This window comes from Lontra canadensis, unplaced genomic scaffold (genome assembly GCF_010015895.1).
Source record: "Lontra canadensis isolate GAN:19392208 unplaced genomic scaffold, GSC_riverotter_1.0 scaffold172, whole genome shotgun sequence".
NCBI classification, from domain to species: domain Eukaryota; kingdom Metazoa; phylum Chordata; class Mammalia; order Carnivora; family Mustelidae; genus Lontra; species Lontra canadensis.
This window is the reverse complement of record NW_022631166.1, coordinates 1611300-1630857: the sequence shown is the minus strand read 5'-3', so window position 1 is coordinate 1630857 and position 19558 is coordinate 1611300. Positions and strand designations below refer to the sequence as shown.

At 36.5% G+C, this 19558-nt stretch overlaps 1 protein-coding gene across 2 annotated transcripts in view; it reads left to right on the top strand.

The window, feature by feature from the left end:
- Window positions 1-19558, top strand: part of IL1RAPL2 (interleukin 1 receptor accessory protein like 2) — a 1238422-nt gene that overhangs the window by 72266 nt on the left and 1146598 nt on the right. For both annotated transcript variants that reach the window (XM_032846194.1, XM_032846191.1), the window contains exon 2: window positions 12789-12889. Coding sequence is in view for 1 of the 2 variants with exons in the window: in XM_032846191.1 (XP_032702082.1) it covers window positions 12805-12889 (85 nt within the window). In the remaining variant the exon portion in view is untranslated. The remainder of the gene's footprint in view (window positions 1-12788; window positions 12890-19558) is intronic.

Genomic DNA, 19558 nt, shown 5'->3' with positions numbered 1-19558 from the left:
TTTGATAGATGCTATCAGTGTTGGTCGGAAAAAGGGGATCACAAAATAGACTATTAGATGGGAGAGAGAGGTAAATTTTTTGAAAGGATTTGAGAAAAAAATGGGACAATTCCAGTGTGCAGTTAGGCATTTTTGGGAAAGTTTTGGGCTTTATTGAAAAGGCATGAGAAAACCAATAATAACCAATAATATGGAGACAAGATTTCCAGGTTAATAATTATGATGATAATAATTATTATAAAAAATAAGTACCATTAACTTACTGAATTAATCTGTAGGAGACTAATTTAAAATGCACATTACAAAGGATCAGTCTTTAGCTTTCACCATTGACTTTTCAAGCACCATTATGTCTGGTGAACCAGTTGGTATGTGGGACCCTAAAGAGGTTAAGAAAGGAAGTTTTAAAAGGGAAAAAACTCAACAACTATTTCTGCAGGAAGAATAGGGTTACCTGATGGAGGGTGTAGGCAGATTCCTGAGTTCATGTTTTATGGTGGCAGTGGACACAAGTTGTAGGATGGCAGGATAAATTTCCTTCCATTCTGAAAATGATGAGAGAAGACAGAAAGGGGGGTACTTATGCTATTCTTTTGTCTGAGTGTACTTTCAAAATCTTACAGCTATTGGCCAATGAGGAGAAATTAAGTCATAATGCATCACATCTATATAAAATGCAATCCCTGGGGCACCTGGGTGGTTCAGTGGGTTAAAGCCTCTGCCTTTGGCTCAGGTCATGATCCCAGGGTCCTGGAATCGAGCCCCACATCGGACTCTCTGCTCAGCAGAGAGCTTGCTTCCCTTCCTCTCCCTCTGCCTGCCTCTCTGCCTACTTGTTATCCCTATCTTTCAAATAAATAAATAAAAATTTAAAATAAAATAAAATAAAATGCAATCCCTGCTCTAAGACATGTGTGCACATGCATGTGCACATACACACATAGAGAGTTAGTCTGTCTGTACTTCTCTCCCCTTTAACCCTGACCACCTGGCAAACTTATTTTTCTTCTCCAAGTGTCACCCCCCCATGCAAAACTTTAACTTGCCCAAGCAGAATTAATAACAACACCCCTAATAAAAATAGCTAACATGTACTGATGGCTGATTCTGTCTGATAATGAGTTAGGTAATAGTTATTATATACAATGTAATATAAACAAGAACCTCATGAAGTAAGTATTATTATTACCACCATTTTCAGATGGGTAAATGGAGGGTCTGATGTATAGACAACTAGGCCAAGGTCATACAGCTAATAAGAAGTAAAACTGGGACACAAAAGCCTACATTGTCCTACTTCACAGTAGTTAATAACCCAGATAACATATGATATATACCCTTCCATTACTCAAAATGAAAAAAACCTGCGTACAGCTCCCTTAATATGACAAAAATATATATTATTTTATAATTGTTCCTGGGGCACAATGTTTTCATCATCCTTTTATAATTAAAAAGATAGGAAACAGGATATTGTAGAACTAGTTACTGTCATTTATCTAAACACAGAAGCACAAATTAGATGCATTGTACTGTTAGAGGAGAGTTCATCAATATAGAGATTCTTTCTGACAGCTCTATGTTGTTTTTATTACTTGGCATATAAAATTATATACAGTGTCCTTATACTGAATATTTCAAGGGATTTAACCCCATTTCCTGTCTGTCTATTTATCTATCAATAGTCAGTAGTTACTGCTGTTTCTGATAGACAAGAAAGAATTTTTACAAATATGAATTACTTTGTCTCCAACTGACTTCTTGCTATAGTGAAGGTTATTTACCTCACTGAATCTCAGTTTCCCCATATTTTGCTCAAGGGTAATGAGGTTAAATTATTTCTTAAAATATTATAAAACCTCAATTAACGGTAGTATGGAAAAAAAGGTATAAGGACAAATGGGATTACAAAAGTTAGTTGGTGTGATGGTCAACTGAGAAGGTGCCCTTTTAGCGCTACCACTCAATTCTATAGTTAAGTGAAAAGATTTTTATGAGTCATAGAAACAACAAAAGCACAAAAGTATTAGATATAGTCAAATTTGTTAATTAAAAACAAAAATAAAAATGTGGATTCCAGAAACTTAAATTGGTGAATTTAACATCCAATGCTAGAAAAGCCCTAGAGTGAACTATTTAATTTTTGAAAATGTACATGTTTCTTCAAACCCTTTACCCGACCCTCTCTTTAGATAAAATTGCCAGCTGTTTCACAGAGAATGTAGAAGCCACAAGATGGCAACTTCCAACCACAAGATGTACAAACTTACCTATACCTTCACTTATCATTTCTGCCTTCCTTCTATTCCTAATTGAAGATTAGAAAATCCTCCTGTGTATGGGAAATCTTTCCATCTGAGCTTCAGAAACTTTTTCTTATTCATGTATTTCTTTAGGATTTTTGTTCTGTAAATTAACCATGTGTTTTCTTTTTCTTCAACTATTTCCTGTTGTCTGGTTCCTTTCCCTCAGCATTTAAAGCGTCTTCAAACCCCCCTTACTCACCAAAGGAAAAAAAAAACTATTCTGGTATTTTTCCCCAAAACCTATAACCCCAGTCTAATAATGAGAAAAATAACACTTATTTTTAAAAATTCTCTGACCCCATGCTGTAAAGTTACCCTATCTCTCTCTTCCCTATCACAGCTAATCTCTGTGATAGTTGTCTCTGTTCACTCACTGTTCTACTCCCTTACCTTCAATTTACTCTTCAGCTTATACAGTCTGGTTCTAGCCCTGATACTCCACTGATTTGTTATTGGCAGTCTTTTCTTGGCTACATATAAAGGACATGTTTTGGTTTTTGACTCACTTGATTACCCAGTAACATTTAACATGGTTATTCTTGAAATGTGCTATTCTCTTGGCTTTTATCTTGGTTTTTCTTGTATTTCTCGTGTTACTTTTCTCCTCAGTCACCTTTGTAGACTTCTCTGAACCTGTTCATCTTTTGAATGTTGGTGTTTCTCAAGGATCTATCCTTAACCACCTTTTTATTTTGCCTCTATCTTTTGGCAATTCTGTTCTGTGATATTAAATACCATCTCAATGTTTAAGACTACCACATATATATCCCCAAGTACCTTTTCTTCACTCCTATCAGTATCTCCAATTTCTCACTGAACATCCATGCTTAGATGTACTATAGACAACTTAATCTCTACATGATCTGGCCCTTGCTCACCTCTCTAGTATCAACTTTCTTTTTTCCTCGTATCCAACACTCTATGGTTCCGCTACATAGAACTCATTTCAGTTCTGTGAATGTGCCACGCTCTCTCAGAACAATCTTTCCTTTCATGTTTTTGGTTTTAGCTTAGAAGTCACTTTCCCCAGAAAGCCTTCTCTTTCTCCAAAATGTGGATTTGATTTCTCCCCTCTTGGTTTTCAAAACACACTGTGTCTCTCCTCTCATTACATTTAAAACAATTCATTGTTATTATCTGTTTATTTATCTCTTCTATTAGACTGTGATTACATGGAAGATAGATACCATACCTATTATGTTCCCATTTGTATCCCTGTTGTTGGCACACAGTAAATTCATCAAATGCGTAAAATAATGGATCTTAGAATCAAGTCAGGCTAAGCAAACCTGTTGTTTTCTTTTGGTGGAATTATTTATATGAAAGCCTGGCTTATCAAATGAGTAATCTTTCATTATAAGATATTCTAATATGGGCTAGTTAAATGGATTCTAGTACAGTTAAGTTAATTCATACCCAGGTGATCAAACAGATTAATGATCAGTGCCAACATGTAGAGAGGTCTGTGGTGGGAGTCTATAGGTCTTTGTTGTATGCCTTTTTTTCTAAAGATTTTATTTATTTATTTGAGGGAGGGAGAGAGAGAGAGAGAGAGAAAGAGAGGAGGGGTGGAGAGAGAAGGAAAGAGAATCTGAAGCCCTACAGAGTCTGACAATAGGGCTCAACCTCACGACCAAGAGATGATGACCTGAGCCAAAACCAAGAGTTGGATGCCTAACCAGCTGAGCCACACAAGCACCCTCTGTTCTATGTCTTATTCAGAATTTTCTATTATTAACTTAATTGAAGGCAAAAAGAATAAGCTTATGAAATATTCAGTGACACAAAGCTAGATGAGAGAGTCATTAAAAATCAATAATAGCCTTATGATTTAAACTGGTTTTCATTACACTAAAACTAATATATTGACATGTCATAAGGATTAATATAAAACTACAAGTTAGGGTAAAAATAATTTAATTCAGCATTTAAGAAGAATGGGTTGTATGCCTACTATGTTCTAGTTACTGGTGCTGGGAATGCAAAAAATAATATATCATAGTTCCTGTCCTTGGAAATGGTTACATTCTAGTGATCATATTGAATCTAGGTCATGACACATAATACTCTTATTACATTTTGTATTGTCTGTGTACAGAATATTGTGTGCTGTTCTGGGCATTATATTATTTTTTAAAATAATATATCAATAAAGTATATTTATCTCACGTAAATTTTATTTCATTTTTTAAATTTTTTTATTATGTTAGTCACCATACAGTACATCATTAGTTCTTGATGTAGTGTTCCATGATTCATTGTTTGTGTATAACACCCAGTGTTCCACACAATACGTGCCCTCCTTGATACCCATCACTGGGCTAATCCATTTCTCCACCCCCTCCCCCCTAAATCCCTCAGTTTGATTTCTGGAGTCCAGAGTCGCTCATGGTTCGTCTCCCCCTCTGATTTACCCCCCTTCATTTTTCCGTTCTCCTGATGTCTTCCATGCTATCCCTTATGTTCCACAAATAAGTGAAACCACATGATAATTGTCTTTCTCTGCTTGACTTATTTCACTTAGCATGTTCAATGTAAATTTTAAATATTTCAATTGTACCAGTCAAGATAATTTAGGTTATGCCGTTGTAACAATACCCAAATCATGGTGACTTATAACAACAAAGTTTGATTTCTCATTTATGTAACATTGCATGGGAACTCTGCTCTAAAACTTTTCATTCTATGACCCAGACTGATGGAGCAACCACTGTTTTAAACATTACCATTTGTTATGGCAGAGGGAAAGATAGCTGTAGAAGTCACATTGACAAATAAATGCTCTCGCCTTAAAGTAAAACACAAGTGTGAGCAATAACTTTTGCTTATAAGTAATTGGCCAGAATCAGTCACATGCTCTGTCAATCATAATGGGGCCAGGAAGTGCAGTACTATCTTATGCTTGAAGGCAAAGAGATATAGATATTTGGGGAACTGAATTAATGACTCCTATGGCTATAAAGAGTGAAATTTACCCTTCAACATTAGACTTTTCCTATTCCCCTCCTGAAAGTTACATTAACCTTTTTCTATAAATTTCCACACACATACACATATCTACATACATAGATTTTTCCATTATGTATGGGATCACATGTGTTTCCCATACATTTATAGATCTACTCATATCAATGCATAACTCTCTACTTCAGTCTGTTTAATAGCTGTAAAGTATTCCAGTATGCATATACCATTCTTTATTCAACCACTCTTCTGTGGAGGGATGTTTGTTTTATTTCCAGTTTTTGACCATTATAAACATATCCATCATTGGGCATACTTGAATATGCATATATTTCTGTGCATATGTATTTGAATATCTATAATACCAATTTCTAGAAAGGGAATTCCTGAGCACTTTAAATTTTGCCAGGTCCTGACAATTTGCCTTCCAAAGTGCTCTACTAATTTATAATCTCATAAACAGTGTATGAAAGTGTACATTACATTTTGAGAAAAATTTGATGAACATTTTTATTGAAGGAAGATAAAGTTGAATAATGAAGGGTTTAGAAACCTAATGACTGTAGACTGTTTGTCTAAACAGCTTGTAAAAGCTTGTACCTACTACTTATAGGTTTACTGACTGGAGCTACCTTGAAAAAGAGTAATCCCTCTTGCACATAACACTTCTGGTTACATCTTAATGGTCAGAATGCAATTATCTGTCCATATGCAGTTGCAAGGAAGGTTGTGAAATGAAGACTCCCCTTTGGTGACTATATACTAAACCAAAAACTGCAGGTTATGTAATCACCACAGGAAATAGATTTGTTTGAGAGATAGCTTTTGCTATGCTCCTGGATCTCTATAGTTTCTTATAACCAATTTTCCCATCAAGGTTTACTTCTCTTTTTACCCTATATCTCTTCTGCTCTCTCTCAAAATTTCCTCCATCATTATTTTTCTTTTCTCTTGTTTCCTCCTCTCTCTCAGTATGTCAACTTTTTGTGTCTCCATTTCTGCCTTTTTCTCTCTGCTGCTGTATGTTTTCTCTATCTCCCCATTTCTCCTCTGTGTGTGTATTTTTTTCTCTTTCCATCTGTTTCCTATCCATCTGTCTCTCTATCTTTAGCTGTCTCTGTTTTCTTACTTCTAAGAATGTATTTCTGGCTCTCTTGGTGTTAATCTCCATGTCTCTCTCTACCTCCATTTCTAACTATTAGAGCTAAAAATAGAATGGGCTGCCACTTCATACAGTTGTTTTCATATGGTAGAAAGTACTTGAGGATAGTGTAGATATAGAGATAATATAAAAAGGATTTCTTGATTGATTGGTGATTGGATTATATAACTATTGAGCTCTTTTCCAAGTTTGAGTCAAATTGAGAACCAACTTTCCCTTCTTACTAAGTAGAATATAATTTACCTTTTTGCATATTTGTTTTCTTATTGAAGGTCTAGTAGGACTTCAGGGCCATCTCTGTATGAATATCATGCTTCATTGTAGATGACTGCAGAATTAGAAGATACAGTAGTCCCCTCTTATCTACAGTTTTACTATGTACAGTTTTAGTTATCCTCAGTCAACTATGATCTGGAAGGAGATGATCCTCCTTCTGACCTATCATCTGAGGGTCGGTAGCAGCCTAATTCTGTCTCACAATCCATACATCTTTCATCTCACTTCACCTTATCCCATAGGCATTTTACCATCACATCATACATCACAATAAGAAAGTACAGTGCAATAAGAGAGAAAAGATAATAATATTCACGTAACGTTTATTACAATATATTGTTATAATTGTTCTATTTTGTTATTAATTATAGTTGTTAATTTCTAATTGTATGTAATTTATAAATTAAACTTTATCATAGGTATGTACATATAGGAAAAAACATGGTCTATATTGGGTTTGGCACTATATGTGGCTTTAGGCATCCACTCCATTCTTGGAACATATCCCCTGAGCTAAGGTGGGACAATTGCATTAGAAATTGAAATGAATGTGTGTTGACTACAAAACTGTCTAAAAATTATCTTTAGTACATCTGTGATATATGTGTGGGGTGTGTCTGTGTGTTTATAATTTCCAATTTTGGGGGAGATTATATATATGACTGGGTAGTACAAATGATTGGACAACACTGTAAATATCAAATTGTCTGTGATGGCAAGAATGTATTAAGAAATGATATAATTGCATATTCTCTGCAATCTAGCTAATATACCTAGTTGCGTCTTAATTATGTCAAAATATATTCATAAGTTAAACTTGTTCTGTTTTCTAGAATTAGAAGTATGCCATACAGATATTTTATAGAATTAACATGAAGCAGAAACCTGACATATGTGGTACTTTAAGGGAGGAAAAGAGTAAAGTGGATAAGGTAATTTATAAACTAGACCTGAAAGCCATTTGAGCATAACATTATCATTACAATTATCAGTTGAAAGATTTAGTTTAATTACATTTTTAAAAACTTTCTTGAAACTATGGCCCTACTCGTATCAGGATTTGGTACCCCAAGGAGAGGAATATTAATGCCTTCATTAGCCACTGTGCCAGCATTGTCTTTAGAATTCTTTATGTGGCCTTTTGAAATTTTTACATTCTAACCTTAGAAAATCAGTAAACACAAGCCCCCAGGGGAATATGAACTTCAGGAGTACAAACCCTTGCATATTTATATCCATGGTAGGGAGAAGAATTTTTTTTTTTTTGCGGGGGGAGTAATTTTGAAGTAATTGCATAGCAGCATAATTGTGATCATCATATTATACATGCTTCTATATATTTTCTTCAGACAGCAGTAAGTTGGTTGTAAAATCACGAAGAGGAAAAAGTTATAATGTAATAACCTGAATTTCAGTTTAAGATTTCTAGGGGATAACCTGAGATGTTTCTGACACTTTTAGTATTTAAACAAATTTGTGAAACTGTTTGTTGGGAGCCCAGTGATCACAGTTCTGAGACATTCCTTGATCAATGATGATATTTAAGGCCAATTGCTGTTGCAGATGAGCACTGCTAGGAGACTGATTGCACTGGCCTTTCTTTTTGACTGTTTGAATTGGCAGTTTGGCAGATTTTCCCTTTCAATGGGAAATCTGAATCACCTACTGAACATGCTACAAAATACTTGTCTTACTCAATATTCCCTTAGCACTTAACATATACAGGTTATTCTTCAATGTCTGGCACTTGACTAAGCACTCTAGTATGCATGCATCACCACAGTTAGGTTATAGCTCCTTGAAGACAAAGAGTGATGTTTTATAGTCTTAAACTCAGTTTATGACTGTCATAGCAACTAACTCCTAGGGCAAAAATAGTTTAGTTGTGGTTAAGAACTTGGGTTTTGTAGTCACATAGACCTAAATTCAAATCTACTTGTCCTTAATTTACTATTGTAATAATCTTAGGTAAGTTATATGTATCAGTTTCCTGAAAAGTAAAATGGGGATAATAACACCCATAAGGTCATTGATAGAGGATAAAGTATCATATATGTAAGAGTTTAGTGTGGTGTTTGACACACACAAATGCGCAATACAGTATAATAATTATTATAATAAAATACAGATTTTCCTTGACTTACACTGGAGTTACATATTGATTAACCCAATGTAAGTTGAAAATATCATGTCAAAAATGCGGTTAATATACTTAACCTATCAAACATCATAGCTTAGCCTAGCCCACCTTAAACGTGCTCAGAACACTTAAATTAGCTTACAGTTGGGCAAAATCCTCTAGAACAAGATGTATTTTATAATAAGGTATTGAAATATCTCATGTCCTTTATTGAATACTATCCTGGAAGTGAAAAACAAAATTGGTTGGATGGGAAGTGTATCTGTTGTTTACCCTCATGTTTATGTGACTGACTGGGAGATGGAAATAGGAAAAGCATAATCATGTATCGGATGAGTTGTAGATAAGGAGAGCATAGCAGACTTCTAATATCTAACCAGCAGGGTTGAGTTGGTAACTGAGTATATACAGCAGAAAGAGTTAAATCAGAGATGAACCAATGTTCTTCTTGAAGTCACAGGGAATAACACAAGTTCTAAATTGGGAGACAAGATAGGAGAGCTAGAATGTGCCTGTGGTTTAGGAAAACTTTGAAAAATAAGACACGTTTTGAAAGTCCAGAGCCTACATAATCTTCTGAGCTGGAAATTTGACAAATAAATTTAATATAAAATGAAGGATTGTGTGGAGTTCGTAATTGTCTTTTCAGAGTCTTGGTTTGGGTTCTCCCAAAAGCAGGCTCAATGATAAGGATTTGGATATAAGTATTTTATTTGGGAAGTGATTTCAGAAAGGACTACAAGGGAATGGGAAAGTCAGACTGGAAGGGAAGAAAAGCAAATAAAGAGTATGTTAAAGAGCAGTTTGCCACTCAGTTTTACTGGAATATACCAAGGGAAGAGGAAGTTTCAGTGTTTATTTATTAACTCCCATCACTGACAATAACTCATGGGGTGTTACCAACCTGGAACCTCCAGTCTTCCTCCTCTTCTGCTCAAGGTACTTTTGTATTTAGAGAAGCCCTTCTGGTAGAGAAACATAGGAAGTCTTCTGCAAATGACTTTTGGGGTAGGTCAAGAGGATATGGTTAGGGTACCAATAGTGTCCACTATAGCAGGAGATACCACACATCTTGGATTTGAATAATCATATTGTTGAATAGATATTCTATTTCAAACAAATGGGTAACTTGGAAAATAACACTGAAAGCTGTCATTTATTTGTATTACTTGAACCCCTAATATGATATTATCCACACTGATATTCATCTTTTATTCATTTAAATATTTATTGATAACTTATTATATGTCAAGCTCTACACTAGTTGCTGAGGATACAGCTGTTAATGACTAAGTGACTGTCTTCATGAAATTTATATTCTAGTTGTTGAGGAGTGGTCAGAAACAACCAAGTTAATAAATGCAGCTAATTAAGAGTTTTAACTCACTGAAGTATAAATATGAAATAGTATTATTTTTCCTGGTGATTACTACTTGTGCTCTACTGTTCTTACCTTTTTCCATGAGGAGATGGTGACCATGATAAACACTTTGGTCTGATTATATAAATTTTCAGCTGTTTTCAAACATTATCTCTTCCTTTTTCTTCAAACAGATAAGACATTTAGCATTAGTGGTTAGGAATTTGGAGGGTACAAGGTAGGCTTTTGCACATTTCCCCTTCTTCCTCCTCTTTCCCCTGTGCCTTCTCCCTTGGTGTTGCTTTAGGAGACAAATGAGTAGGGAAGAGGGAAAGGGGAAAAATATGCTCATGACTGCCTGTGTTTTCTCCTTGGTTGGTTATAATTGCTCTTCCAGCTGTCCATGGGCACTGTATAAACAGATAGTTCTTATAACAAATTTGATGGCGATATCATCCCCCCAGCATCTCCTCTGGACATTGGAAGTCCTTTGCAAAATTTGATTAATTTTTTTAAAGATTTTGTTTATTTATTTGACAGACAGAGATCATAGGTAGGCAGAGAGGCAGGCAGAGAGAGAAGGGGAAGCAGGCTCCCTGCTGAGCAGAGAGCCCAATGTGGGGCTCAATCCCAGGACCCTGGGATCATGACCTGAGCCGAAGGCAGAGGCTTTAACCCACTGAGCCACCTAGGTGCCCCAAAAATTTGATTAATTTTTTTCTCAGAACTTCAGCTAGTAGCATCATATCAATTTTCCTCTCAGGTGTACTCAACTCGCCTCATGGTGCAAAGCCTCTAGCAAGAATCATCTGTTCACCTAATCTAACTTGGATCTTTGGTAATATGCCAAATCCACCTTCCATGCTTCTTGGGACCCAGAAGTTTAATATGTGCTGGTAGGGATTAATACTGACTTCTTTTGTCACCTGAAATCTCCAATGCACCATCTTTCCTTAAAGTTCTTTATCACTGTTCCAGTGATATAGGAGAAGTCTAGCATGTCAGCTGGGAAAGGAAAGCTTTCCTTCATTATCGAAAGACAACATTCTCTTTCTCAGGCTTCTCTGTTTATTGATGGAGTGGGGACAGGATTATAAGGAAATAGCTGCATTGGACAGCTGAAATGGGTGGCCGCAGGTCTCAAATTCTGGAAGTTTTCTGAATTTAGGATATTAGGTAGATATCATTCTGAGGTCAATTCTGGGAATAGAGGATCTCACTTGACACTTAATATCATCCTGTTATCCTTACCTTCTGGGTAAGGTTCTACATATTTAGGTAGAAACCAATTTCTCAAGAAACATATCTTTATATAGAATTCTGGATCTTTAAAATTATATCCAAAGAGTGTTCTTGCATTTCCACTCAATTTGTTTCTACCCATTATTTTAAGAATCACTGTGCTTTCATCCTCATTGTCCCCTTTGCCGTTTTTTATGTCTTGGGTTTATGATAAGCCCAATGTACCTCTGTGGTGCTTATATTCTGATTGTTAGGGGATCCAAAATGCATCCTCATATAGGTAACCCATTTACTGAAAAGTCTTAACTCAATGGGAATAAACAGTAAAAATTGTTTTGTTTTTCTCCCAAATGCTTGCTGATGGTATTTTAGTCAACCCCTTTCCCTATTGTGGGGAGGGGGGCCTTAACAACATCTCAGTCCAATTAAAAACTTTTTACAGTTATTGTTGGTTTTGGAACAGTTTCCTTCCAGTTGTCTAAAGTTCAATATTGTTAGGGGTACCTGGGTGGCTCAGTTGGTTCAGTGTCTGCCTTCTGCTCAGGCCATAATCCCAGGGTTCTGGAATAGTTCCACATTGAGTTCCTTGCTTGGTGGGGAGCCTGCTTCTCCCTCTGCCTTCCACTTCCCCTGCTTGTGCTATTTCTTTTTTTTTCTCTCTCTCTCTCTCTGACATAAGTAAAATCTTAAAAAATAAAGTTCAGTATTGTTAATTTTAAAACATCAGTGTCAAAGTTGAGTAAAAATTCTTCTTGTGACATAAACAATCAAAATAACCATCCGTACTGATCAGTTTTAGGAATAAAACAGCAAAGAAGTGAGCTAGAGAATGACAGAGTAAGACTTTAGGTAGTTGGAAAAAGTGTTTTTGTGTGATAGAGGACAATAGGATGTTAAAGAACTGTGTGAAAAGTGGGGAGAAGTATCCTGGAAAAAAGGTAAAATGTAAAGGTCATGAGGAGGAAATGACCTTGGCACATTCCAGGGATAGTTAAAATGTTCATAGTGGCTGGAGCATAGCCAAAAGGAATAAAGTGTGATATGAGATCAAAGAGGCAGCCAGGGTTCCACATTCAGGTCCTTGATGGTCTAGTGGAAAGAATTCAGATTTTACTCAATATTCAGTGGGAAGCCACTGAAAAGTTTTAAGTAGGGAACTTTGGTATGATTAAACTGTGCACTTTCATGTTTTCTTCCATTTGCATAAAAAGAAAGCCAGAAGTCACCAGAATGTCATTGTTTCTATAAAGTGTCTTTGAGATATATGAAATTTTAGCTGCTATTTTGTTGAGGCCAAGATCTGTGATCCAACTTCATATTCTTTTTTTGACTTTTCAGCTGCCAAGGAAAGTGAATGATGAAGCCACCATTTCTTTTGGCCCTTGTGGTCTGTTCTGTAGTCAGCACAAATTTGAGGATGGTGTCAAAGAGAAATTCTGGTAAGTTGCTGGCAAACTCCACTTGGTCAAAAATGTGTAGTTTTTGTGAGAATCCAGAGAGCATTTGTGCCCTTAACTATGAATATCTTTAAACAGAAGTTTTTGAATTCCAGCTATGTTGGAAAGTAGCCAAGGTAAGAATGAGGTTTTAGCCTACAACTGAGAAAATGTTGGGAAACTGGTGGAATTTTGTTCAACTTCAATGACAGCATACTCTCAGTGGACAATGAAATGTTAAGGGCCTACTTAGGGTTGGTTACATTTGCTAGTGACTATACACCTGGGAAGAAACATTTGCAAATGAAAACACAGGAAACCTTTAAAGATACATAACCTTTGCCTTTAATTAAGTGTGTAGCATTACTGTTTAAATTAAAGATTTTGACAAATATTAGTGAGCTTTATTTTTTGGTACATTTTCACATTTGTATCAAATCTCTAACAGGCAGAAGTTTAAAGCCTCCAAGTTCAGAAATATTAGCTAATTGCCTGAAGAGGAATTTCTTGAGAATAAATATCTATTTTTGGAACATGGTGGTCTGGCCGGCAGCCATGATTGTCCTGAAAGATTAGCTATAGCCAGTAGATATCCCAATCAAAGCTTAAACATTGTTTAATAACACTTGAATATATATGTCTTTAAGTTTTGATTATATAGTCTGGCTATAATTACAAATGATGCATGAGATTTTAAGAATTGATTTTCTATCTACAATCATTCCAGTAAGACACTGAAGAATGTATTATCACATGGAAACAAAAGACCATGATGGGGCTTTCTGCTCACTTCTAATTCAATTATTTCCTAGAATTAAATGTATACTCTTCACTTTCTCAGTAAGTATAAAACCCAGGCAATAAAGTGCATGCCTATTTTTCAATGCAATAAATGCTGGATAGAGCTTAGAGTTTGGTTAATGTTTGTTTTCTGAGGTGAGAATACTTGCTAATTGAAATAGCCAAAGAATAGTCTTGTTCTTCAATTGATAGCATGGTAATAAGTCTTTCAAAAAAATGAGTCACAGGTAGTAAATAGAACAACACTGCTGAAGTCCAAAGGATTCTGGAATGGTAATGGTAGAGCAATATATTGGCTTTTTCTCCCCTTAAGACTTACATATATGTTTAACACGTTTTTGTGTATTGTGACTCTCTTTCAGCTGTGTTTGTGTATAGCATTTTACCTATAGTATCTCCAACTTGGCATATTTTATGTGGCTGCCTTTCCTTGCCTCACTTTTGAAGTCACATTTTTCACTTTCAGTCTTGGTTCAAATTGGTTATTGACGAAACAAAATGCTTAGAGATATTATTTGTAACTTGGACCAGATCTCGTTTTCCTTACTTGGTTATGTCATAATGTCTATAGCAGAATCTGAAAGGAAAAAAATAAAAAAGAGGAATTGAGGTTTAGACATCTATATTATGGTAGTTTAATTCAAGTAAAATCCAAACTAAGACACAAATCAAGCTGCTGTGTATATATATATTCTCTCTTCTTTCCTTGGTTTGCTTAATATTTATAAAGAGAGAGGATTTTAAAAATATATACATAGAGGAAATTATCATTGATGCACTGGAGTCCTTTAAAGATCAACTTTTTAATGCTTTGCTTCTTTATTCTTATCAAGGGTAAGGCCATTCATGGCTTATGAGTGGTTCTTAGCTTTGTCTTCTTGGTGTAGCCAAGTGGTATCATGTTTTCAGTGAACTTTATTGAAGAAACATTACCTAAAAAGCTATTTCACTTAGAGTGAATACATTTGAATAGTTTCAGTCTCTTCGCCCCAATCTGTTTACCCTCAGCTACCTCCTAGGGCAAAAGTAATTATAATACTGGAGCAAAACTTTTCCTGCAGATCTGGACAGTGGAGATGGTTTGAATACAGTTAGTCTTTTTTCTTATGCCTTCTTGCTTTTATTTATGGTATATGTGGAGGAGGCAGGAAAGAGTAATGTGTTGATGTTGTTGGTTTGTACATGCCTGTATGTGTGGAGCTTAATTTGCACTCTCATTATGATGGTCCTATGTGAGTTCACCTTATCATTAAAGATTGCATTGGCAAATCTGTAGTGCAAAATTTTGTTTCATGCAATCTGTGAGGTTCTTTGGCCTTTACCAGGTAAAGAGATCTGGATTTAAGCTTGCATAGTTGTTCATTGTAGAATCACCAATGGAACTCTGAACTTTTTTTTTTTCATTTTATTTTATTTAATTCCTTTTCAGTGTTCCAGCATTCATTGTTTATGCACCACACCCAGTGCTCCATGCAATACATGCCCTTCATAATACCCACCACCAGGATCACCCAACCCTGCACCCTCCTCCCCTCGAAAACCATCAGTTTGTTTCTCAGAGCCAACAGTCTCTCATGGTTTGTCTCCCCCTCCAATTTCCCCCAACTCACTTCTCCTCTCCATCTCCCCATGTCCTCCACGTTATTCTTTATGCTCCACAAGTAAGTGAAATCATTTGATACTTGACCCTCTCTGCCTGATTTATTTCACTCATAATCTCCTCCAGTCCCGTCCATGTTACTAAAAGTTCGGTATTCAGCCTTTCTGATGGAAGCACAATACTTCATTGTATGTATGGACCATATCTTCTTTATCTATTCATCCGTGGAAGGGCATCTTGATTCTTTCTACAGTTTGGCAACTGTGGACATTCTGCTATGAACATTGGGGTACAGATGACCCTTCTTTTCACTACATCAGAATCTTTGGGGTAAATATCCAGTAATACAATTGAAGGGTCATAGGGAAGCTCTATTTTTAGTTTTTAAAGGAATCTTCACACTGTTTTCCAAAGTGGCTGCACCAACTTGCATTCCCACCAACAGTGTAAGAGAGTTCCCCTTTCATCCTCTCCCACACATATTGTTTACTGTCTTATTAATTTTGGCCATTCTTTTTTTTTAATTTTTTATTTCTTTTCAGTGTAACAGTATTCATTGTTTTTGCACCACACCTAGTGCTCCATGCAATCCGTGCCCTCTCTAATACCCACCACCTGGTTCCCCCAACCTCCCACCCCCCGCCGCTTCAAAACCCTCAGATTGTTTTTCAGGGTCCATAGTCTCTCATGGTTCATCTCCCCTTCCAATTTCCCTCAACTCCCTTCTCCTTTCCATCTCCCCTTGTCCTCCATGCTATTTGTTATGCTCCACAAATAAGTGAAACCATATGATAATTGACTCTGTCTGCTTGACTTATTTCACTCAGAATAATCTCTTCCAGTCGCATCCATGCTGCTACAAAAGTTGGGTATTCATCCTTTCTGATGGAGGCATAATACTCCATAGTGTATATGGACCACATCTTCCTTATCCATTCGTCCGTTGAAGGGCATCTTGGATCTTTCTACAGTTTGGCGACTGTGGCCATTGCTGCTTTGGAGGATCTGATAGCCATTTGTATGTCTTCATTGGAGAAGTGTCTGTTCATATATTCTGCCCATTTTTTGATATGATTATCTGTTTTGTGTGTTGAGTTTGAGGAGTTCTTTATAGATCCTGGATATCAACCTTTTGTCTGTACTGTCATTTGCAAATATCGTCTCCCATTCCGTGGGTTGCCTCTTTGTTTTGTTGACTGTTTCCTTTGCTGTGCAGAAGCTTTTGATCTTGATGAAGTCCCAAAAATTCATCTTTGCTTTTGTTTCCTTTGCCTTTGGAGATATATCTTGAAAGAAGTTGCTGTGGCTGATATCGAAGAGGTTACCTATGTTCTCCTCTAGGATTCTGATGGATTCCTGTCTCACATTGAGGTCTTTTATCCATTTTTAATTTATCTTTGTGTATGGTGTAAGAGAATGGTCGAGTTTCATTCTTCTACATATAGCTGTCTAATTTTCCCAGCACCATTTATTGAAGAGACTGTCTTTTTAAATTTTATTTATTTATTTATTTATTAATTTTTAAATTTTTTTTTCAGCATAACAGTATTCATTGTTTTTGTACTACACCCAGTGCTCCATGCAATCTGTGCCCTCTCTAATACCCACCACCTGGTTCCCCCAACCTCCCACCCCCCCCTCCTCTTCAAACCCTTCAGATTGTTTTTCAGAGTCCATAGTCTCTCATGGTTCACCTCCCCTTCCAATTTCCCCCAACTCCCTTCTCCTAACTCCCCATGTCCTCCATGGTATTTGTTATGCTCCACAAATAAGGGAAACCATATGATAATTGACTCTCTCTGCTTGACTTATTTCACTCAGCATAATCTCTTCCAGTCGCGTCCATGTTGCTACAAAAGTTGGGTATTCATCCTTTCTGATGGAGGCATAATACTCCACAGTGTATATGGACCACATCTTCCTTATCCATTCGTCCATTGAAGGGCATCTTGGTTCTTTCCACAGTTTGGCAACCGTGGCCATTGCTGCTATAAACATTGGGGTACAGATGGCGCTTCTTTTCACTACATCTATATATCTTTGGGGTAAATCCCCAGTAGTGCAATTGTAGGGTCATAGGGAAGCTCTATTTTTAATTTCATAAGGAATCTCCACACCGTTCTCCAAAGTGACTGCACCAACTTGCATTCCCACCAGTAGTGGAAGAGGGTTCCCCTTTCTCCACATCCTCTCCAACACACATTGTTTCCTGCCTTGCTAATTTTGGCCATTCTAACTGGTGTAAGGTGGTATCTTAATGTGTTTTTCATTTGAATCTCCCTGATGGCTAATGATGATGAACACTTTTTCATGTGTCTGTTAGCCATTTGTATGTCTTCATTGGAGAAGTGTCTGTTCATGTCTCCTGCCCATTTTTTGACATGATTTTCTGTTTTGTGTATGTTGAGTTTGAGTAGTTCTTTATAGATCTTGGATATCAGCCCTTTGTCTGTACTGTCATTTGTGAATAACTTCTCCCATTCTGTGGGTTGCCTGTTTGTTTTGTCACGTTTCTTTTGCTATGCAGAAACTTTTGATCTTGTATGAAGTCCCAAAAGTTCATTTTCACTTTTGCTTCCTTTGCCTTTGGAGACATATCTTGAAAGAAGTTGCTGTGGCTGATGTTGAGGAGATTACTGCCTAAGTTCTCTTCCAGGATTTTGATAGATTCCTGCCTCACATTGGGGTCCTTTATCCATTTCAAGTTTATTTCTGTGTATGGTGTAAAAGAATTGTAGAGTTTCATTCTTCTACATGCAGCTGTCCAATTTTTCCAGCACCATTTATTGAAGAGACTATCTTTTCTCCACTATATATTTTTTCCTGCTTTATTGAAGATTATTTGACCATAGCGTTGAGGGTCCATATCTGGGCTCTCTACTCTGTTCCATTGGTCTATATGTTTTTGTGCCTGTACCATGCTGTCTTAGTGATCACAGCTTTGTAGTAAATCTTGAAATCAGGCAATGTGATGCCCCAGTTTTATTTTTCTTTTTCAACATTTCCTTAGCAATTCGGGGTTTCTTCTGGTTCCATACAAATTTTAGGATTGCTTGCTCCAGCTCTTTGAAAAAATGCCAGTGGAATTTTGATCGGGATGGCATTGAAAGTATAGATGGCTCTAGGCAGTAGAGGCATTAACAATGTTTATTCTTCTGATCCATGAGCATGGAATGCTCTTCCATTTTTCCATGTCCTCAATTTCTTTCATGAGTGTTCTGTAGCTCTTTGAGTACAGATCCTTTATCTCTTTGGTTAGGTTTATACCCAGGTGTCTTATGGTTCTTGGTGCTATAGTAAATGGAATCAATTCCCTAATTTCCCTTTCTGTATTTTCTGATTTCATTACATTGATTTTGTATCCTGCCACATTATCAAATTGCTGTATGAGTTCTAGTAGTTTGGGGGTGGAGTCTTTTGGGTTTTCCATATAAGGTATCTTGTCACCTACAAAGAGAGAGAATTTGACTTCTTCATTGATGTTTGAAAACATTTTATTTCTTTTTGTTGTCTGATTGCTGTTGTTAGGACTTCTCATACTATGTTGAACAAGAGTGGTGAGAGTGGGCATCCTTGTCGTGTTCCTGATCTCAAAGGGAAGGCTGTCAGCTTTTCCCCATTGAGGATGATATTCGCTGTGGGTTTTTTAAAGATAGATTTTATGAATTTGAGGAATGTTCCCTCTATCCCTATACTTTGAAACATTTTAATCAGGAATGGTTGCTGTATCTTGTCGACTGCTTTTTCTGCATCAATTGAGAGGACCATGTGGTTCTTCTCTCTTCTTTTATTGATTTTTTCTATCACATTGATTGATTTTTGAATGTTGAACCACCCTTGCATCCCCTGGATGAATCCTACCTGGTCATGGTGGATAATCATTCTAATGTACTGTTGGATCCTCTTAGCTAGGATCTTGTTGAGACTCGTGGCATCTATATTCATCAGGGATATTGGTCTGAAATTCTTATTTTTGGTGCGGTCTTTGCCTGGTTTGGGGATCAGGGTAATGCTGGCTTCATAAAAAGAATCTGGAAGTTTTCCTTCTGTTTCTATTTTTTGAAGCAGCTTCAGGAGAATATGTACTATTTCTTATTTGAATGTTTGGTAGAATTCCCCAGGGAATCTGGCAGGTCCTGGGCTCTTGTTTTTTGGGAGGTTTTTGATCACTGCATCAATCTCATTACTAGATATTGGTCTATTCTCATTGTCAGTTTCTTCCTGATTCAGTTTTGGAAGTTTTTAGGTATCCAGGAATGCATCCATTTAAT